Genomic DNA, 23,149 nt, shown 5'->3' with positions numbered 1-23,149 from the left:
AGGCATTGCGCCGCCCAGACGCCATTTTGGTAGTTTTCAGATAAAATCCCAGAAGTCCTTGCCTTGACGCCATGTTTGTAGTTTTCAGGCAGGTGGGTCTCTTCCGCAAAGCATCGTGTTACTGTTGTTACTTCCCTGACCAGCGAGCGCTCGCTCAGAAGTGGGGAAAAAGGATGAAGGTCCGTCTGTGACTAGGTTTGTGTTTACATCCCTGTGGCGGGGGACAGGGAGATGGCGGGGCGGCCTCGGAGCGTCTGCACCCGGAAGTCTCAGCAGGGCAGATCCAGAAGCGAAGCCCAAAGGGAGGGACTTCCGCTAGAGGCGCGCCGCTACCCAGACCTGTTGTCCCCTGTCAGCAGTCTTATCCCAAGCAGTAATGAACTCCTAGTCCTGCTCACACGAGGGGGCGGGGAGGGGAAGAACCTTGGGGCTCGCCGCCTCCCGCACCTGTCCATCGCCCGCCGTCCGTCCTGGAGTCCCCGAGCGGCTCCTGCGTGGGGCAAGGGGGATGGCGGGAAGAGAAGAAGCCCAGTCCTTCTCTCCCACCAGGCCTGTGTGCTTCCTGGGGGAGATGGGTGCATGCCGCCCTGGGTGAGGTTGTGCCCGACCTTGTATATGTTGTCCTGGCGCCCTCTGCTGGCCTGCGTGTGCATGAGCAGGGAGGACCCTATAAACGATGTTTTGGGGGTTGAGTAGGTAAGGTTCACTGGGCTTAGTTGTTAGGGTGCTGGGGACTCAGTACAGAAGGATCTGGGGCAAAGAGAAAAAGGAAGCGGTGGAGAAGAAAGAAGAGGAAGGAAGGAAAGAGAGAACAAAGGAAGAAAGAAATCTGGTTTTTACAGAAAAAAGTCAGCTAATTGAAACTTGGGTACTATTTGGCGTTGGTTTGCTGAATTTAAGCCAACATACACAGGTAAATGTGCAGGTATTCTGTAGTGATAAAAGTAATTGACATTTTTCCACATGGTAAATAAATTATTTTCAGCCAGAACGGAGGTGTAGAACGTGGCAAACCAACACATTTTATTTAGAGTCCGTATCAAATAGGAATGACTTGGTGAACTTTTTCAGAGGAAGCTTCTCATATTCAAACACAAGAGCTATCCCTGGCTGAATGAACTTTCTCTAGTCACCTACACCCTCCTAGTACCCAGGAGATTCTTACTTCCATAAATTCTGGATTGACAGGTTTGATTGCTCACCTCCTGCTTTGTTATGTGAAAATCATGACCCATACCCAATTTCTATAGAGATTAAGCCAGAAGAAAATGATGTGGTGACTGTTTCTGAGCTATTCCATATGGAATGCAGTGTATTCAGTGGCCCATGCCCTCCATTAAACGCTTTTGAGCAAAATTGAAATGGAATCTAAAGACAGAAATCCTGACTGGCTTCTACCATGCCAGGTAAGCCTCACTCATAAGCAAGGGAAGCATCAAGATCTTATATTATTGGTAAGTAATTCACTGTCATCAAGCCAGTAAAACATTTTCATCTTATCATTGAAAGTACAAATTAAAATGGAAAAAAAATTTTGTCAAAATGTATGTGTATATATCTGTATCTTACATGATTTGGGGACTGAAAGCACTCATTTGAAGACATTAAATTTGAATGTCTTTCAACGAATATTTTCCTAGTGTGAGATGAGATTCTGTAATATATATGTGTAAATACTATAAAAATATAGCAAGTTCAATAACGAAAATTTTTATGATTTCATGGAATATGTCCAATGACATAAGACTAGGGCATCATATCCAAAGCAACCATTTCATCTAAAATACAATCTATATTCATGACAAGAGACCATAAGAAGATCTTTTTGTGGACAATAAATAACTTGTATTAGAGTAGGCAGTAACTGAAACATAATTGCTTTCACAGATCATTTAATATTAATACAGTATGATGAAGGTGAAACCAAAACTGTGCTCCCATTATTAGATTTTAAAATACAGACAGTGCTCATGAGCTGAGCCGGATCTCAACATGTTAGTGATAAGTGTAATGTGTGGGTTCTAAACCAACAAGATATAAACTAGGACTCATTTACACTTATGACCCTTGGAGATCACCTTCAAATAGGGTATCATGAAGAAGATTGTTGAGCAAGTCAATTAAACTTTTCAGTCAGTCAACGTTAGGCAAATAAAAGATGAAATGTGAATGTTTGTATACTATATAATTTAGTATTATAGGAATCAGTAATGTTTGACATTGATATTGACATAGTCTGTAGTCATGGCTTCCAGTCATAAAATAGGTAAGTATGTCTCTTGTACAGATAACTAAGTACCTATATAGAAGTTCTTTATAACACAAGTTATTAATTAGTTAACACAATATCAGGTTGTGTTATTTTTAAAAGTTGATTTTTTTGTAATCAAGATAATACTGGTGTCTTTACAAAAATATAGAAGTTTTTCTTCTTTTTCCCTTTTGTGGAATACTTTGAGGAGTATTGCAGTGAGTTATTTGAGACTCTTGTAGAATTCATGGTGAATCAGTATACCTAGGCTTGCTTTCCTTGTTCTTTTAATTAAGAGATTTTTAAATTATCATTTCTATCTTGGTTGTTATGTGTCTGTTTTAATAATTTACTTCTTCTTGATTTAATGTTGTTAGATTTTATACATCTAGAAGTCTACCCATTTATTATTATTATTTTTTTACATTTAAATGCTTAGTTGAATGAAGACTTTTAAAATATGAACCTATCATTCTCTGCTTTCCTTAGTACATATTGTAGTATCTTTTAGACCAGGATTGATACAGTTGACATGGTCTTAAAAGAGAACAGACAGGCATTTCCAAAAGCAGGATTTTTCTCTCAGACAAAACACTGATATGCTATTCTTTTGCGGGGGGAAGTGGAGATTCTGTGCTGTAGTACCAGGGGCTGGAGGTCTTAAGTAGCTTGATGGGGAGGACATACTGTGGGGGTTCAGTGTATAAATTTCTGGCCTTAGTCCTGCCTTCTGTAGGTGTGTGGGTTTATTTCTGAGTATTTGATTCAATTCCATTGACACTCCAAGTCTGTTTCTCTGCCAGTACTTTGTATGCTGTTATTATTACTATTGCTCTATAGTATAGCTTTAGATCATGGATGGAAATAACTTCAGAAGTTCTTTATTATACTGGGTTTGTTTTTTTTAATATGATGTTGAGAATTGTTCTTTCAAGGTCTGTAAGGAATAGTGTTGGTATTTTGATGGGAATTGCATTAATCTCTTGATTTCTTTTGGTAGGATGACCATTTTTGCTGTTATTCTTACTGATCCATAAGCATGGAAAATCTTTTAATTTTCTGATATCTTCTTCAATTTCTTTCTTCAGAGGCTTGAAGGGTTTTTGTTTGTTTGTTTGTTTGTTTTTCATACAGATCTTTCCTTTGCTTGGTAAGAGTTGAACTGATGTACTTTATGTTATTTGTGACTATTGGAAGGTTGTTGTTTCCCCAATTTCTTTCTCAGCTCACTTGTCTTTTGTATACAGGAAGACTTCAGATTTTTTTTTTTTTGAGTTAATTTTATATCCAGCGATTTTGCTGAAGGTGTTTGTCAGCTATAGGAGTTCTCTGGTATAATTTTTAGGGCCACTCATGTATACTATCATATCATCTGTGAATATTGATACTTTGACTTCTTCCTTTCTAATTTGTATCCCTTTGATCTCCTTTATTTGTCTTACTGCTCTATGGACAGGGAGGATGATATCTTTAATGTGTTCTAGGATTCGGTTTGCAAGTATTTTATTGAGTATTTTTGCATCGATGCTCATAAGAAAGATAGGTCTGAAGTTCTCTTTTTTGATTGGGTCTTTGTGGGGTTTTGGTATCAAGGTGACTGTGGCTTCCTCGAATGAGTTTGGTTGCTTCTGTATCTATTTTGTGGAATAGTTTGAAAAGAATTGGAGTTAGGTCTTCTTTGAAGGTCTGGTAGAATTCTGTGCTGAAACCATCTGGCCCTGGGCTTTTTTTTTTTTGGCATGAGACTTGTGATGACTGATTCTAGTTCCTTGGGAGATATAGGACTATTCAATTTATTTACCCAATCTAGATTTAATTTTGGTAGATGGAATCTCTCAAGAAAATTGTCCATTTCATTTAGATTTTCAAATTGTGTGGCATATAGACTTTTCTAGTGAGACCTAATGATTGTTTGGATTTCCTCAGTGTCTGTTGTTATGTCCCACTTTTCATTTCTGATTTTGCTGATTTGGATAATTTCTTTCTCCCCTTTACTTATATTGGCTAAGGATTTGTCTAGCTTGTTGATTTTCTCCAAGAACCAGCTCTTAGTCTTCTAGATTCTTTGAATTGTTTTCTTTGTTTCTAATTTATTCATCTCAGCTCTGAGTTTCATTATTTCTAGTTGTCTACTCCTCTTGGGTGTGCCTCTTCCTTTTTTTCCTAGGGCTTTTAGGTGTGTCATTAAATTGCTTGTATGAGATGAACTACTCTCTGGAGGCACTTAGTGCTATGAACTTTCCTTTTAGCAGTGCTTTCATTGTGTCCCACAAGTTTGGGTAAGTTGTGCTGTCATTTCCATTGAATTTTAGGAAGTCTCTAATTTCTTTTTCCATTTCTTCCCTGACAAAGCTGTCATTGAGTAGAGAGTTGCTTAGTTTCCATGTGTATGTAGGCTTTTTGTTATTTCTGTTGTTGTTGAAGTCTAGTTTTAATCCATGTTGGTCTGATAGGATACAAGGGATTATTTCGATCTTCTTGTATATTTTGAGGCTTCCTTTGTGCCTGATTATATGGTCAATTTTTGAGAAGGTTCCATGAAGTGCTGAAAATAAGGTATACTCTTTTGTGTTTGGGCAAAAAGTTCTGTAGACATCTATTAGGTCCATTTTATTTAGGACCTCTGTAATTGTTATTTCCTTATTTTGCTTCTGTCTAGATGATCTGTCCCTTGGTAAGAGTGTAGTGTTGAAGTCTCCTACTATTAAGTTGTTGGGATCGATGTGTGATTTAAGCTTTAATCATGTATCATTTATCATCAAATTCAGCTTCTGAATTTGGGGCCTAGATGTTCAGGATTATGATGTCCTTCTGGTATATTTTTTCTTTGATGAGAATGAATTGCCCTTCCTCATCTTCTTTCATTAATTTAGGTTGAAAGTCTATTTTTATCAAGAGTATTGGCCTGTGGGTTGTGTGTGTGTGTGTGTGTGTGTGTGCATGTGTGTGTGATTTTAATTAGTTTGCTTATGACAGGAATGCTGGATTTCTAGAAAGAGTTTTGAAGTGCTTCTTCTGTTTCTTTTCCTTTTTTTCTTTTCTTGATAGTTTAGGAAGGATTATTATAGCTCCTTTTTGAATGTCTGGTAGAATTCTGGTGTGACTTCATCTTAAGCAGACACACTCAAGTGGAGTAAATGATTAGAAATAATCAAATTCAGAGGTGAAATCTCATTCTATTAAGCCACAGTCACCTTGACACCTAAAGTCCCAAAAGACCCAACAAAAAAAGACAACTTCAGACCTACCTCTCTTATGAACATTGATGCAACATTACTCAATAAAATACTTGCCAACTGAATCCAAGAAAACATCAAAGATATCCACCATGACCAAGTGGGCTTCATCCCTGCATGCAGGGGAGGTTCAGTATATGGAAATCTATCAGTATAATCCACCACATAAACAAACTGAAGGAGAAAAAGCACATGATCTTCTTAGATCCTGAAAACGCATTTGATAAAATCCAACACCCTTTCTTGTTTAAAGTCTTGGACAAATGAGAGGTACAAGGCACATACCTAAACATAGTAAAGACAATATACAGCAAGTCTTTAGCCAACATCAAACTAAATGGAGAGAAACTTAAATCAATCCCAGTAAACCTCAGGGAAAAGGCATGGCTGCTCACTCTCTCAGTATCTCTTCAACATAGTACTTGAAGTCCTCACTAGAGCAGTAAGATAACTAAAGCAGATCAAGAGGATACAAATCAGAAAGGAAGAAGTCAAAGTATCGTTATTTGAAGATGATATAATATACATAAGTAACTGCACAAATTGAACTAGAAAAAGCCTTCAGCTGCTAAACACCTTCAACAAAGTGGCTGGATACAAAATTAACTGAAAAAAATCAGTAGCCCTTATGTGTACAAAAGACAAAAGGGCTGAGAAAGAAATTAGGGAAACTACACCCTTCACATTAGCCAGTAATAAGTACCTTGGTGTGACTCTAACCAAGCATGTGAAACACCTGTTTGAAAAAAATGTCAAGGCTCTGAAAAATGAAATTGAAGAAGGTATCAGAAGAAGGAACGATCTCCCATGCTCATGGACTAGTAGGATTAACATAGTGAAAATGGCCATCCTGCCAAAAGCAATCAATGGATTTAATGCAGTTCCCATCAAAATACCAACACAATTCTTTATAGATCTTGAAAGAACAATTCTTTACTTCACATGGAACAACAAAAATCCCCAGAACTAAAACTATCTTGTACAACAACAGATCGTGTGGAGGCATCTCCATTCCTGATCTCAAGCAATACTATAAAGCAACCGCATAATACTGACATATAAACAGAATGGTGGGTCAATGGAACTGAATAGAAGATGTAGAAATAAACCCATACACCTATGGATACTTGTTTTTTGACAAAGAAGCCAAAACCATACAATGGAAAAAGCCTGCATCTTCAACAAATGGTGCTGGTCTAACTGGATGTCTGCTTGTAGGAAAAAATGCAAAAAGATCCATATTCATCACCTTACACAAAACTAAAGTCCAAAGTGGATCAAAGATCTCAACATAAAACCAGACATAGTAAACCTGTTAAAAGAAATATTGGTGAGGAGCCTTGAACTCATTGGCATAGGAGAATACTTCCTGAACTGAACACCAATAGCTCAGGCTCTGAGATCAAAAATTAATAAATGGGGTCTCATGAAACTGAAAAGTTTCTGTAAACAAAGGACTCTGTCATCAAAATGAAACGACAGCCTACAGATTGAGAAAGTATAGCCCTATAGCTGACAGAGGGCTAATCCAGAATATATAAAGAACTCAAGAAGTTAAACAGCAATAAAACAAGTAGTCCAATTAAAAATGTGGTATAGAGCTAAATAGAGAATTCTCAGTGGAGGAATATTGAATTGCAGAGAAACAGTTAAAGCAATGTTCAGCATCCTTAATCATTAGGGAAATGCTGATCAAAACAACCCTGAGATTTCATCTTACAGCCATCAAAATGGCTAAAGCTCAAGTGACAACACATGCTGGAGGAGATGTCCAGAAAGGGGAACCCTCCTCCATTTCTGGTAGGAATATAAACTTGTACAGCCACTTTGGAAATCAATCTGGCACTTTCTCAGAGAAATAGGAATATTGTTTCCTCAGGATCCAGCTATAGCACTCCTAGCTAGGCATATATCCAAAACATGCTCAAGTATACAACAGGGGCATTTGCTCAACTCTGTTCATAGCAGCTTTATTTGTAATAGCCAGATCTGGAAACAATCCAGATGTCCCTCAAATGAAGAATGGATACAGAAATTGTGGTACATTTACACAATGGTATACTGCTTAGATATTAAAAACAGGAAAATCATAAAAATTGCAGGCAAATGGTGGGAACTAGAAATGCTCATCTTGACTGAGGTATCCCAGAAGTTGAAACAAACACATGGTATATACTCATAAATGGATTTTTAGACATATGTAGGACAAACATTCTAAAATATGTTCACCTCTAGAAGGTAAACAAGGAGGACCCTGGTTACATGATCAGTCCTCACTCAGAATGACAAATGGGACAGATATTGGAAGTGGGAGATACCAGGCAATAGGACAGGAACTGACCACTGAGGGCCTCTGAAGACTGTACCCCACAGGGTATCAAAGTAGATGCTGACATTCATAGCCAAACTTTAGGCAGAGTGCAGGTAATCTTATGAAAGAAGGGGAGATGAGAGGACCTGGAGGGGACAACATCTCCACAAGGAGAACAATAGATCCAAGAAATCTAGGCATAGGGGTGCCAGAGCCCACCAGGAGAGTTGAATGGTTCTTGAGTCGGGAGTGAGGATTGAAATTAATGAAAAAACAAACAAACAAACAAACAAAAAACCCCAAATACACAGCATACAGGAAACTTTTTTAAAGAGGCTCCGGACTGCAGCAGCCGCAGTCACAAGTAGCAAACAGATGTAGCAGCAGCAGCAAGCCACACGCCTTAGCCACAACAGCCTGATTTTTTTTGTAGAGAGCTTTTAAGCCACAGTAAAAACAGCTCAGAACAATGGGTTAAATTTCCACAAGGAGCTGGAGCAAGAGGTATGATCTTCACAAGCTATCTCACCTATCACAAACAAAAGGTGATGGACTTGCAAATTCTTCCTTGACTTCAGTGAAGTCCTGGTAAAAGCAGTCTTTCCACTGAGATATAAATATCAAAGCAGCTGCCAGAGCCACGGCTCCCAACTTAAAGGTCTTTTCTGAGACTGCTACTCCAATCAAGAACCATGCATGGAGATAACATAGAATCTTTAATAGCTCTACACAGTTGTAGCCCATGGCAGCTCCAAGTGGGTTCTGTAGAAAGGGGAACAGTGACTGCCTCTGACATGAACTCAGTGACTGGCTCTTTGATCACCTTCCCCTGATGGGGCTCCAGCCTTACCAGGCCACAAAGGAAGACAATGCAGCTAGTCCTGATGAGACCTGATAGGCTAGGTTCAGGTGGATGGGGAGGAATACCTTCCATATCAGTCATCTTGTGGTGGGGCATGGTAGGACATGAGGGAGGTAGGATTGGGAGGCAATAATGGAGTGAGATACAGTGGGGATACAAAGTGAATAAACTAATTTATTTAAAAATAATAAAAATAGACTCAAAAGTCTAATAAAATTTCTCTGAAGAGAATACAGACATACATCAAAACTATTATCCACTATGAATGACTTGCTTATCCCTGATATGGCACAACATAAGTCAATAAATATAAAAACTACATAAATGATGTATAAACAGAAATCACATGAACATCTCAATAGCTTAAACAAAAACCAAAAAACGTCTTTAAAAAAATCCAACGTGCCTTTATCATATAAGTTTCAAAAGTTGTAAGGCCAGAAGCAATACCTCTCAACACAATAAAATCTATAGATGAGAAACCTGCATCCACAATCATCCCTAATAGAGAAAAGGTTTAGGCAAGTATACTCAGGTCAGAAGTTTGTCATCTATGTTCACCACCCTCACTTTTTTCAATATTTTGCTCAAAGTGCTTGTTTAAGCAATAAAGAAAGATAAATAAAGGAATATAAATAGGGAAAGTAGAATTCAAACTATCACTCTTTGCAGATGATGTAATAATATGCATTGCAGTTCCCCAAAATTCTATCACAAAAAAATTATGAAATGATTAACAATATAACTATGTGACAGGATACAGAATTAACTTGCAGAAATCTATTTACTTTTGTATATACCAACATCAAACATTCAAAGGAGATCTTGAACACACTCCCATTCAGAAATGTCTGAAAGAAAATAAAGTATCTAGTAATAAACAGATGAAAGAAAAAAACACACCCACAATGAGAACTTCAAACACCTGAAGAAATCAAGAAAGACACTGGAAAATGAAGAGACATCCCATGTTCCTGGATTGATGATGGTAAAATTTTGAAAATGACTGTTCTACCAAAAGCTATTCACAAATTCAATGCAAATGCAATGAAAAGCATAATATCATTCTTCACGAACAGAAAAAAAAAAAAATTCTGCCCAGTTTCTTCATCCATTTCTGTTGTCTATTCTATTTTCTATTCTGAGTGAGACTGGCACCCTCCTGTGGACCCTTGTTATTTCGCTTCTTTGGGTCTGTGGATTGTAGTATGATTATCCTGTACTGTAGGTTTAATATCCGCTCATAAGTGAGTACATAGTATGTGTTTCTATCTATGTCTGTGTTACCTCACTCAGGATGATTTTTTTTCTAGTTTGATCCTTTTGCCTGCAGTTTCCATGATTTCTTATTTTTAATAACTGATTAGTATCCCATTGTGTAAATGTACCAGAAATGCTTTTATACATTCTTCTAGATTTGAGGGACATCTAGGTTGTTTCCAGTTTCTAGCTTTTATGAATAAAACAGCTATGAACATAGTAGAACAAATGTCCTTGTCCTATAATGGAACATCTTTTGAATATGTTCCCTCGAGTGGTATAGCTGGGTTTTGAGGCAGAACTATTCCCAGTTTTCTGAGAATGCACCAGATTGATTTCCAGAGAAGTTGTACAAGTCTGCATTCCCATCAGCATGGGAGGAATATTCCCTTTTCTCCACATCCTCACCAGCATGTGTTGTCACTTGAGTTTTTTATCTTAGCCATTTGAGTGGTATAAGATGGAATCTTAGAGTCATTTTGATTTCCATTTGTCTGATGGCTAAGGACTTTGATGATTTTCTTTAGTGCTTCTCATCCATTCAAGATTCCTCTGTTGTGAATTCTCAGTTTAAATCTGAACCCCATTTTTAAAATTGGTTTAGTTGATTTGTTGGTGTTTAATTTCTTAAGTTCTTTGTATATTTTGGATTTTACCGCTCTGTCTGATGTAGGGTTGGTGTTAGTATTTTCCCAATCTGTTGGCTGCCATTTTGATCTATTGATAATGTCCTTTGACTTACAGAAGCTTTTCCATTTCCTGAGATCCCACTTATTAGTTGTTGATCTCTGAGCCTGTGCTGTTGTTTTTTTATTGTGTCCTATGTTAAGGAGTTCCAGACTTTTCTTCACCTTGTCTTATCTAAATATATCTCTGGTTTTATGTCAAGGTCTTTGATCCACTTGGACTTGAGTTTCTGCATAGTGATACAAAGGGGTCTATTTGCATTTTTCTACAGGCAGACACCTAGTTAGACCACAACCATTTGTTGAAGATGCTGTCATTTTTCCATTGTATGGTTTTATCTTTGTTGAAAGTAAAGTTCCAGTAGGAGCGTGGGTTTATTTCTGTGTCCTTATTCCTGACCTTATTTGTAGAGGATCGGTCTGCTCTCAAGGGTGTTTTATTTTTCCATATGAAGTGCTTGCTCTTTCAAGGTCTGTAAAGAACTATGTTGGAATGTTGGTGGGAAAAGGATTGAATCTGTAGTTTGCATTTGTTAGGAATGCTGTTTTACTATGTTAAGCCTACATATCCATGATTTTGGGAGATCTTTCCATCTTCTGATATCTTCTTCAGTTTTTTTTTCTGTAAAGTCATGAAATTCTAGTCATAGAGGTCTTTCACTTCTTGGTTAGAGTTACAACAAAATATTTTATATTGTTTGTGGCTACTGCACAGGGTGTTATTTACCAAATTTCATTCTCAGCCCATTTTTCATTTGTATACAGAAGGGCTAATGAACTTTTTGGTAAACTGTGTTCCCAGCTATTTTGTGAAAAGTATATATCAATTGTAGGAATGCTCTGGTATAATTTCTTGGGTCACTTATGTATACTAGTATATCATCTGCAAATAGTGATAATTTGACTTCTTCCTTTCCAATGTGTATCTTCTTGATCACCTTCAGTTTTTTTTATTGTTCTAGCTAGGACTTAAGTAGTATATTGAAGAGATGTGGGGAGGATAGGCATCCCATCCTTGTCATGTACCTCATATGAGTGGAATTTAAGTTTCTCTCCAAGTAATTTGATGCTGGCTCTCAGCTTGCTTTTTACTGCCTTTATTATGTTAAGTATGTGCCTGATTCCTTGTATGCTTGATTTCTCCAAGTCTTTTAACATGAAGGGGTGTTGGATTTTGTGAAAGGCTTTATCTCGTCTAATGAGGTGATCATGTGATTTTGTTCTTTCACTTTGTTTATATGGTGGATTACATTGATGGATTTTCATATGTTGAACCATCCTGGTATCCCTGAGATAAAACCTATGCGTTCATTGTGTTTATCTTTCATGTATTTTTGGATTTGGTTTTCGACTGTTTTATTGAGTGTATTTATATCTATGTTCATAAGTGAGAATGGTCTGAAATTCTCTTTCTTTGTTGAGACTTTGGTTTGTGTATCAGGGTGACAGCCATCAGAATGAGTTTGGCAATGTTTCTTCTGTTTGTATTTTTGGAATAGTTTGATAAGTATTGGTATTTACTCTTGTTTGAAAATCGGGTATGATTCTGTGCTAAAGCCATCTGACCCAGGACGTGTGTGTGTGTGTGTGTGTGTGTGTGTGTGTTTGGCAGAATTTTTAATGACTGCTTCCATTTTCTAAGGTGTTATTGGCTTTGTTGTTTCATTTTATTAATTTTATTGTTTTTGTTTTTGAAGAAAAAGTTTCTGTTGTCTTGTGTGTCCTGTAAGTAGGTATGTGAATCACATGGGCCTCAGACTTAGAGATCCACCTGAATCTGGATCATGGATTGTATGTGGGCCCACATGCCTGTCTTTGTAGTGTTGTTTTGTTTTCTTTTTATATTATTGGCTAATAGACCTGAAATTTGTTCATATCAAACCCGTTGTTTACTTGATCTTTACTCACATCTTGAATTTTGAAATTTTTCAGAGCACATTTCTCTTTTGGCAACTTCAGGCTCATTAACCAATGCTGTTACATTATGGCCACACCCATAAAATTCCAGGAGCCTCCCTTGACCCAGAAACTCACCCAGATTTCTATTTTTTCTCCTTGTTACCTTCCTCCCTCTACTCTCCCCATACCTGATGCCCATCCGCATTACCCTACCCACTCCCTCTCCCACTCTGTACCTTCCCTCTATTTAATTCAGATACATATCTCATTTTCTCTTCAGAGTGAGTTTACTACATCCTGCCTTTACTCTCCTTGACTCTCTGGGTGTGTGGATTGTTCCCTGGTTATCCTGTAATGTATGGTTAATTTCTACTTATAAGTAAGTAGGTACCATGTGGGTCTTTCTGGGTCACAGTTATCTCACTCAGAAAGATCTTTCCTAGTTCCACCCATTCTCTTGCTGATTGCATGAAGTCTTTTTTATTAATAGCTAATTGGTATTCCATTGTGCAACTGTATCACATTCTCTTTATTCATTCTTCAGTGGAAGGAAGTCTAGGCTGTTTCCAGTTTGTGTTTATTACAAATGAATATGCTGTGAACATAGTTAAGCAAGTGTTCTTCTGGTGTAGTAGAGCATCTTTTGGGTATATTACCCTAAGTGGTATAGCTATTAAGGTATGTAGGAATTGACATTTGTCTATTCTAAATTTTTTGAGACATATCTAAATGGATTTCCAAAGAGGTTGTTCAAGTTTTCATTCTCACCATCACTGGAGGTGTGTTCTCTTTACTCCACATTCCTCACCACCGTGTGCTGTCACTTGAGTTTCGTGATCTGAGCTATTCTGACAAGTGTAAGATTGAAATGAAGAATCCTTCAATTTACATTTCCTTGATGACTAAAGACACTGAACAGTTCTTTAAGTACCTCTCATCCATTAGCACTTCCTCTGCTTAGAGTTCTCTGTTTAACTCTGTATGGCATTATTTATTTGGGTTATTTGGTTTGTTTGTGTCTAATTTGTTCAATTCTTTAATTTGAATATTATCCTTTAGTCAGATGTAGGGTTCGTAAAGGTCCTCTCCAAGTCTGTGTGCTGCCATTTGTACTATTGATAGAGTTGTTTAACTTCCAGATACTTTTCACTTTTATGCATCCCTTTTATTAATTGTTAATCTTAGTGTCTGAGCTGTTGGTGTACTATTCACAGAGGTGTCTCCTGTACCAATGAGTTCAAGGCTATTCCCCACTCTCTCTTCTATTGTGTTTAGTATATCCAGTTTTATGTTACAGTCTTTGATCCAATTGGACTTGAGGTTTGTGCAGGGTGGTAAATATGGCTGTATTTGCATGTGTCTACATGCAGACATCAAGTTAGAGAAACACCAATTGCTGAAGATGCTTTCTATTTTTCCTTTGTATCTTTTTGACTTTGTCAAATATCAAATTCCTGTAGGAATGTGTGTTTATTTCTCGGTCTTTAATCTGGTTCCATTATCAATCTGCCAGTTTCTATGCCAATACCATGAAGTTTTAATTACCATTGCTCTGTAGTATAGCTTGAAATTATGGCTGCTGGTACCGCCAGAAATTCTTTTACAGTATAGAAATATTTTATCTATATTGCATTTTCTTTCCTATGAAGTTAATGGTTGCTCTTTCAAAGTCTATGAATAATTGTGTTGGAATTTTGATTGGAATTGCTTTGAACCTATCAATTGCATTTGGTAAGATGGCCATTTTTTACAATGCTAATTGTATGATCCTTGAGTTTGGGAGATCTTTCCGTCTTCTGGTATCTTCTTCAGTTTCTTCCTTCAGGGACTTGAATTTCTAGTCATACAGATCTTTCACTTGCTTGGTTAGAATTATACCAAAACTATTTTATATTGTTTGTGACTATTATTCAGGGTGTTGTTTCCCTAAATTCATCCTAAGCCTATTTACTGTCTGTATACAGAAGGGTTATTGATGTTTTCAGTAAATTTTGTTCTGCGCCACTTTGTGGAAAGTGTTTGTCATTGTAGGAGTTCTTTTTTAGAATTTTTAGATTCGCTTATGTATTCTACTATATCATCTTCGTATAGTGATTCTTTGGCATCTTCCTTTCCAATTTGTCTCCTTGAACATGTTCCGTTGTCTTATTGCTCTAGCCTGGAATTTGGTGGAATTGCTTCAATTTTTTTAAAATTTAATTTGATGTAGTTTATAGGCTTGCACTCCATTGCCTTTATTATATTTAGGTTTGAACCTTTTGTGCATGATCTCTACATTCTTTTAAGATGAATGGCTGTTAGATTTTTTGTCAAAGGCCTTTTCAGCATCTGATGAGATGACCATGTGATTTTTTTCTATCAGATTATTTATAAGGTGAATTAAATTGATGGATTTACATATATTGAACCATCCCTGCATCACTGAGATGGAGGCTACCTCCTCTTGGTGGGCAATATTAATGATGTGTTTTTGGATTCAGTTTCTGAGTATTATATTGAGTATTTTTAGATCGCTTTCATAAATGAGATTTTCTGAAATTCTTTTTTTCTGTTGTGTCTTTATTTTATTTAGTTATAGGGTGATTGTGATCCTATAGAATGATTTTGGCAATGTTCCTTCTTTTTCTGTATTTTGTGGAATAGTTTAAGGAGTATTTGTATTAGCTTTTCTTTGAAAGCCTGTTAGAATTCTGTGCAAAAACCTGCTGGCTCAGAGCTTTTTATTTTATTTTGGAGACTTAATGACTGCTTCTTTTTCCTTAGTGTATGTAGGTCATGTTTATTTTTTTGTTTTGTGGTGTTTGTTTGTTCTTTTTGTTTTTGAAGTTATTTTCTTTTTGTAGTCCTGATTGTCCTGTAAGTAGGTATGTAGATCAGGCAGGGTTCAACTTAGAGATCCACTTTAAAGTGTCTCTAGAGTGCTGGGATTAGTTGTGGGCCCACATGCCTGGCCTTTTTGTTTCTTTGTTATATTATTATGTGATAGGCCTGGAATGTGCATATTGTATATGTCAAACATATGCTCTTCATTAGGATATTAATACTGTTTGAACCTCTGAATCATATGATTGCTTGTTTTAAAATTTTTTGAATGAATATGACTATTTTTCCTGTTTATGTGAATAAATATCTCATGTGTGCCTGGTCCTCACAAGATTCAGAACTCTTGAACTTAGAATAATAGATAGGTGTGAGCCCCTATGTGTTGGGTCAAGGTAAGCCTTTAAGAGGCCCATACGGAATGGCAAGTAAAGCTTCAGGAACTCCTGTTTCTCCTTGAAAGGTTCTGATCCAATGCACACTGTTGCTTTACTAGTGACTCCTAGCACACTAGTGAAGTCTCAAAGGGATCCAAGGCTAGTGCGGTGCTGCTTCCCCTTTCCATATAGGTATATGGAAATATATACCACAAAACTAAGTTGTGGTGTGGCAACTCTCACATTCCTTACAGTTGCACCAACCTGATTGATTGTTACTAGTATTTGAGGCTAGTATGGGATGGTCTGATTGGGCTTTCAGTCATTTAAAGGCTGTAACGCTGTAACAAAGTTTGATCTGCACCTTTGAATGTTGTCTCTGGAGTTTGATTATCAGGTTTCTGTGTGGACCCTGTCACCCCTAACCCACCTACCCCATGGTACCTGATCGCCATCTGTGTAAGTACTGGCAATCAGGCCCAAATATCTGCAAGACCAACAAGATCTCTTCACAGCTGAGCCATCTCTCATGTCCTATGTTGCCTATTTCATTTATTTATTCATTCATTTTTTATTTCTAATAATTTAATTTAAATTTGTGTGCATTGATGTGAGGATATCAGATTGATTGAATTGGAGTTACAGATAACTATGAGCTGTCATGTGGGTGCTGGGAATTGAACCCCTGTCCTCTGGAAGAACAGACAGTGTTCTTAACCACTGAACCATACCTCCAGCCCCCATGTTGCCTATTTATGATCAACATTTACATTCCTAATATTTGCATCTCTCCTTTTGTAATTGTTCAAGTTTTCATTTCATTTTAGCAAGATCGTATTAATGTTACAATTTAAGTGAGGCACTTCAGGTTTCTAGACATGTATACAGTACTGGATAGAATATATAACTCTTTGTAGAAACTTGAGAATGATCTTTCAGTTCTTTCCATGTTTTTAGTTTGATTGATTTTTTTGCAGATTATTCAGGTTCTTATTATGTACTCCTGACTGTCCTGGAACTTATTGCAGAGAGCAGGCTAGCATCCAGCTCTATGAGGTACACCATCCTCTGTCTCCTGAGTGATTTTGGAATTAAAGACATCAGAAAATACACCCAGTTTGCCCATTGTTATTATAGTCAGGAATCTTTTATACTATTTCTCTCATGTGGGCTCAGTACTATAGATATGTTTACTCTCTCTGTCTCTTTGTCTGTTAATTGGCATTTCTCTTGCAAATCTATATCCTAATTAAAGGATGTAAAAATTAGAAAGGTAACTCACTATTCAGTTTCCTCCTAAAAGGAGTTGGTTATTACCTTAGAACTTGTGTATGAGAAATAAATAAAAGAAACACCAGAATTCTTTGAAAATATTGTAAATGAAGGATACATTTTCAGTATTCTAAGTATCATGCTTTCTGATGTACATGTGCATGAATATTTTAGAGTGCATTGACCTACAATGATGTGCATGTGAACTTCACTCGAGAAGAGTGGGCTTTGCTGGATCCTTCCCAGAGGAGTCTATACAAAGAGGTAATGCTGGAGACCTACAGGAACCTCACTGCTATAGGTAGGACAGTGAATTTTCTTTACTTTTTAAAATATGGGAGACTCTTTATTCATTTTTTTATCCACTTCTGTAATTTTTCTTGAGGATGAAGAAGGATGAGGTGAATGGTTCTTTGAGCATACATCATGACCTAAATTTTGCCTTATTTCCAATTACAAATTATACATTTTCTTTTCCTGTATTTTAGGATACAATTTGGAATATCATAATATTGAAGAGAATTGTCAAAGTTCTAGAAAACATGCAAGGTAATTTTCATATGTAAGCGGGTATGAAAGTGATTCTGAAAAAAAATTGATTAGTCATTAGCGCTATGAGGTAGAACTGCAATTTGTTTAGTCTCCTACAACTCAGATATTGCCAAAGGTATTCACAGTAAATAGTTAATGAAAGTATGTCCAAAACATTATACTGATCAATAGAGTCCATAGTAAAGCTGGGGTTAATTATTTACTTGTAGTAATGTTGCTAAGTTTTGTGAGAAGGTCAGTTTTTTTAGAGTAAAGAATGTTGTTGTGGAAAAACCATAATCCCTATAGCACATGTCTCTGATGAAAAAAAAAATCAAATCTGTGAATGCAACGTGAAACCATGTCATTTATTTTTTTTCTTTTAACAGTTATATCATATATCACAATGAATACAAATCATGTTACTATAGGTATATTGAAAGAAACAATGGACCACCCAGAACAACTAAAATAAATAGTAGTCCCCATTTTGAATAGATGTTTAAAAGGTACCTGTTATGCTTTATATGGGCTATTCAGAGATGCAAGCAATACAACTAATGACACAGAGGCTTTGTAATATTTTAAAGTTTAGTCAATTTAACTGGTCAGATTCTGAACCCTCTTTTTCTCTAACACAAATAAACCTTAACACAGTGTCCCACTTTTTGGCCAGCTCTACCTCTTTGTTCCTGTTCATGTCCATTTGATGACCTCACTGTCCTGCTGGTGAATCGCCTGATTTTTTTCTTCTTCCCAGCAACCCTCTCTCACTCAGAAGTTCTGCCCTCCATTTTTGCCCTACTATCAGTTGTCAGCTTTTATTTCCAATAGATAAGTAAGGAATGACAAATGTTTACAAAATATAGGACAGGTGATAATGGGCCATAAAGAGAACAATACTACAATCTTGTCAGCACTTAGTTCTCTGCTGGCTCAGCAATCAGCATTTACTTATACTGACACACTTTCACAAAATATACACCAACATCAATTAACAGGTTCCTTAACTTCATTAGTAATTCTCACAAAAATCACACTGCAGAAAATATAAGTTTTAGGAATATATAAATGTTTCTGTTTGTCACAGTTATCTTCGCAAATTTAGGATGGCACACAGTATAGGGACATTTATTCATCCAGTCACTGTGTTAAAGCTCTGAGGTCTTGGATTTTTCTACAAATACATGGAAAACCATCTTATAGAAGAAAGTATAGTGTAAGTGTGAGCCAGGTAACAAATGTTTTTACCATCACATGTATTTTCAAATATGCAAACCCTAGAGAGAAGGAGAACACTATGAATGTAAAAATAATGATGAAAATTTAAGATTTAATTCCTCTTTACATTTTACACCAAATTGTAAAACTAAGTGACATGGACAAAAAGATTCATTAGTGTAATGAATGTGGTAAAGCTTTCATATGTGTCATTCATCTTTGCAGGTTTGAAAATAGTCATAGTGGAGAGAAAGCTTCTGAAGATACTCGATATGACGAAGTCTTTACACGTCACATTAGTCCCCACACATATAAAAGTATGCATATTGGTGAGGATCGCTATGAATGTAACCAAAATGGTAATGCCTTTGCACATAACAGTCACCTCCTAACACATAAAAGGACACATATTGGAGAGAAACCTTATGAATGTAACCAACGTGGTAAAGCCTGTGCACGTAACAGTAATCTAATACACGAAAAAAATCACAATGGAGAGAAACCTTATGAATGTAACGAATGTGGAAAAGCCTTTGCACGTAAAAGTACTCTCATAGTACATGAAAGAACTCACTCTGGAGAGAAACCTTATGAATGTAACCAATGTGGTAAAGCCTTTGCATGTAACAGTAGTCTCCAAATACATAAAAGAACTCACACTGGAGAGAAACCATATGAATGTAACAAATGTGGTAAAGCCTTTGCACGTAACAGTACTCTCCTAGTACATGAAAGAACTCACACTGGAGAGAAACCATATGAATGTAACCAATGTGGTAAAGCCTTTGCACATAACTGTCATCTGGTAGTACATAAAAGAACTCACACTGGAGAGAAACCTTATGAATGTAACCAATGCAGTAAAGCCTTTGCACGGAGCAGTCATCTGGTAGTACATAAAAGGACTCACCCTGAAGAGAAGCCTTATGAATGTATCCAATGTGGTAAGGCCTTTAAACATAACAGTAATCTCCTGATACATAAAAGAACTCACACTGGACAGAAACCTTATGAATGTAACCAATGCGGTAAGGCCTTTGCACGGAACAGTCATCTGGTAGCACATAAAAGAACTCACACTGGAGACAAACCTTATGAATGTAACCAATGTGGTAAAGCCTTTAAACATAACAGCAGTCTCCTGCTACATAAAAGAACTCACACTGGACAGAAACCTTATGAATGTAACCAATGTGGTAAAGCCTTTGCACGGAACAGTCATCTGGTAGTACATAAAAGAACTCACACTGGAGAGAAACCTTATGAATGCAACCAATGTGCTAAAGCCTTTGCATGTTACAGTGCTCTCCTAAAACATAAAAAAACTCACACCTGAGAGAAACCTTATGAATATAACGAAAGTTGCAAAGACTTTGCACGTAACAGTAATTTCCTAATACAGAAAAGAACTCCCACTGGATATAAACCTTATGAATGTAACCAATGTGGTAAAGTCTTTGCACAGAATAGTCATCTGGAAGTACCTAAAAGAACTTACATTGGAGAGAAATCTTATGAATGTACCTCATATGATAAAGTGTATGCATTTCAGAGTAGTCTCTGAAAACCTAAAAGAACACAACTTGAAGAAAAAAACATTATGAATGTAATCTGTTTGGCATCATCTTTGTACAACACAGTCATCTCCTAATACATAAAAATGCATGTTGCAGAAAATTCTTATGAAAATAACCAATGTCATAAAAGCTTTTCATGTAAGAGTCATCTTGAACAAGAACACTTACTGGAGTGAAACCCTATGACTGTAATCAATGTGTTAAAGCCTTTGCATGTCATAATAATCTCCATGTACATAGAAGAATACACACTGGAGGAAAACTATGAATGTAACTAATGTGATAAAGCTTCTTGACGTAATAATATCATATGACAGAAAGAACATATACTGGAGAGAAACCTTATGAATGTAACCAATGTTCTAAAAGTTGCTCTTCACACTCATCTTCAAAGTCATGAAAGAATTCATATTGGACTGAAAGACTATGAGTGCATTTAGCATGGTGAAGCTCTTCCACATTTGTATAGTCATCATCATTAAAGAATTCATACTGGAGAGACATTAATGAATGTTTTAAAATGTGAGGGCTTTGCATATATCTATATTTTTCATCATTATAAAGGTTTCATAATGGAGAGGAATTCCAAGAAAAAAACATTTTTAAGAGGTGCAGCTGAGAGGCACTGTGGTTATGTGGACTAGATATGCAAAATATTTCAAGTGTTTCACATCTTTCTTCTTCACATGTTCTCTTTACAAAATAATTAGAACCCTGTGTCTCTCCACACCCCTGCCCTGTGGATCTTCTGTACTTTCTCCTGCCTTCTTTGATTTCTTTTGTTTTCAACCCATTAAGAATTTATTGTAATGGAGACTTAAAAAATGAAATAAAATGAATTTTCAAATCTTTTTTCAATCTGCTATTTTATCTATAAACTCTACTGTGTACCTTCCTTGTGAAAAGAACCCAGTAATGTGCCATCAGGCCTGGCTCAGATTTTTTGTTTTATTATTATTATTATTATTATTATTATTATTATTATTATTATTATGGTTTTTTTGAGACAGGGTTTCTCTATGTAGCCCTGGCTATTCAGGCCTTTCTTCTACAGACATCCACCTGCCTCTGCCTCCCAAGTGCTGCGATTAAGGGTGTGTGCCACCATACTTGTCAGGACTCTCTTATAGCCTGGTTGAAGTCATATTTTGTGACTTAGGACATGTCCAGATAAGTGAGTGTGAAGAGCTGGCCAGGGGAGCCTAGAAGAACTGTCATCAGAGACTAGAGAAACTTCCTCCAGGAAATGATGGGAATAGATGTAGATTCCCACAAACAAATGCAAGGTACAAGTGTGGAGTTCTTGAGGAAGGGAAGAATCAAAGGAACCAGGGGTATCAGAGATACCATGAGAACACTGACCACAAAATCAGCTGTCTATGACTCATCCGTGTTAGCACAGATGAGGCCTGGAGGACTCTTCGGGAAGACTTTTTGCACGTGTAGGGAGGGATTAAAGGAGTGTCAGTGGGAGGTGTCAAGAAATCAGGTGACAGAGAAGGGAAGAAGCCAGAGAGGAAGAACCAGAGGGGGTCACATGATGTGAGTGGAGCCAGGAAGGGGCCAGAAGTATCACATGAGAGGTTGGATTGGCCAGGGAGATTAGGGGTGGAGCTGAAGACCCACCTGACATGCAAGGGGCTGGGGGAGGGCCAAGGATGCGGCCAGCGTTTCAAGTGTCACAACCTCCTAAATAGTGATATAATGTACTGTGTAATATTCTATATTATTTTCTGCCTTTTGTCTCAGGTCTCAGGTGTTGAGTCCTGATGTCTCCTTGTTGGGTCACAGGCAGCTGAAGTATGTCTAAGCTACTGCTACAAGACATGATGATGGCATTGACTACTACATAAGGATAACAGAGGGGCCAAGGATTGGGACTTAGGGCTTAAGCCTGAGGCTTCAGGGCTCAGGCATCAGTGACCAGTGATCAGGATTTAAAATTGTGTTTATAGGGTCTGATCTAGGCCCCTCATTCACTTTCATCTCTAAATGATCCACATTCATAAGACCTGGGTCTGCTCCTCTCAAATCTACATATCTCAGGAAACTTTCTTCTTGGATTATTACCAGAAAAAATAAATTATCTTTAGGGACCATTTGTCAACAGTCCTTTAGGAAATGAGCTGATCTTACCCAATCAGAGCAATGTACATTTTGAACATACAAATCTTTTGAAATTGTTTGTTCAACCACAACCAAATTGTTAGCTTTACACTTAATATCTATAGTAGTTTTAATGCATTCAGAAAAAGGTGCAGATGTAGAGCTTGAAGGTCTAATAGCCCTTTTCCATTCAGCATTCACACACTCATCAGCTAAAGGTACAAGTAAATTTCTCTAGCATCTGGATCTGATATTGCTCTATCTAAATCCCAAGTAAATCTTTGTAAAAAGTCAGTGAAAGATTTGTGTGAACTCTGGTTTACCTTTCTGAATGACTCAAAATATTTTTCTCGTTCTTCAGTCTTGCCCCAAGCATTTAAACTTATTGTACTACATTGTTCTGAGATGTCATCATTCAACATAATTGGTATTCCTTTTTTCCCTGCTGTTTTATTATTTTAATTTATTACAATTTATTTAATTTGTATCCCGGCTGTGGCCCCCTCCATCGTCTCCTCACAATCTTACCCTCCATTCCTCTTGACTCTATGTCCCTCCCTTACTCCACTGATAGCATAGGACCTCCTCCCCTTCCACCTGATCCTAGCCTGTCAGGTCTCATCAGGACTGGCTGCATAGGCTTTCTCTGTGACCTCACATGGCTGTATTCCTCTTTTCAATTTGTATTTTCTTTACGTTTATGTGCTATAAGCCCTAATGGTGCCTCTCTCTCAACTCCT

At 37.1% G+C, this 23,149-nt stretch overlaps 1 protein-coding gene across 8 annotated transcripts; it reads left to right on the top strand.

Annotated features, from left to right (window-relative positions):
* Positions 1–57: 57 nt before the first annotated feature.
* Positions 58–21,156, top strand: LOC132650644 (zinc finger protein 431-like). 8 transcript variants are annotated; one of them, XM_060375993.1, is made up of 6 exons: positions 80–195; positions 1,189–1,406; positions 16,680–16,758; positions 17,149–17,275; positions 17,463–17,523; positions 18,952–21,156. In XM_060375993.1, the coding sequence occupies exons 4-6, from the start codon at positions 17,242–17,244 to the stop codon at positions 20,060–20,062; spliced, it is 1,206 nt and encodes a 401-aa protein (XP_060231976.1). In that variant the 5' UTR covers positions 80–195; positions 1,189–1,406; positions 16,680–16,758; positions 17,149–17,241; the 3' UTR covers positions 20,063–21,156. The 8 variants fall into 8 exon arrangements, with proteins under 8 accessions (XP_060231975.1, XP_060231971.1, XP_060231976.1 ...); XM_060375992.1 differs by lacking the exon at positions 16,680–16,758 and having other exon boundaries at positions 58–195; positions 1,251–1,406; XM_060375988.1 differs by lacking the exon at positions 16,680–16,758 and having other exon boundaries at positions 58–195; positions 1,251–1,454.
* Positions 21,157–23,149: the final 1,993 nt, after the last annotated feature.

The sequence above is a fragment of the Meriones unguiculatus genome (genome assembly GCF_030254825.1).
Source record: "Meriones unguiculatus strain TT.TT164.6M chromosome 13 unlocalized genomic scaffold, Bangor_MerUng_6.1 Chr13_unordered_Scaffold_28, whole genome shotgun sequence".
In the NCBI taxonomy this organism is placed as follows: domain Eukaryota; kingdom Metazoa; phylum Chordata; class Mammalia; order Rodentia; family Muridae; genus Meriones; species Meriones unguiculatus.
The sequence above is the reverse complement of the archived record's forward strand: the minus strand, read 5'-3'. Positions and strand labels throughout refer to the sequence as shown.

What these genes read in the sequence shown, in the direction of transcription:
- LOC132650644 (XM_060375988.1), top strand. Translation starts at nt 1,362, where the DNA reads ATGGAATCTAAAGACAGAAATCCTGACTGGCTTCTACCATGCCAGGTA. An exon ending in ATCAAGATCTTATATTATTG is followed by an intron (nt 1,455 to 17,148) that starts GTAAGTAATTCA and finishes TGAATATTTTAG; the next exon opens with AGTGCATTGACCTACAATGA. An exon ending in CAGGAACCTCACTGCTATAG is followed by an intron (nt 17,276 to 17,462) that starts GTAGGACAGTGA and finishes CCTGTATTTTAG; the next exon opens with GATACAATTTGGAATATCAT.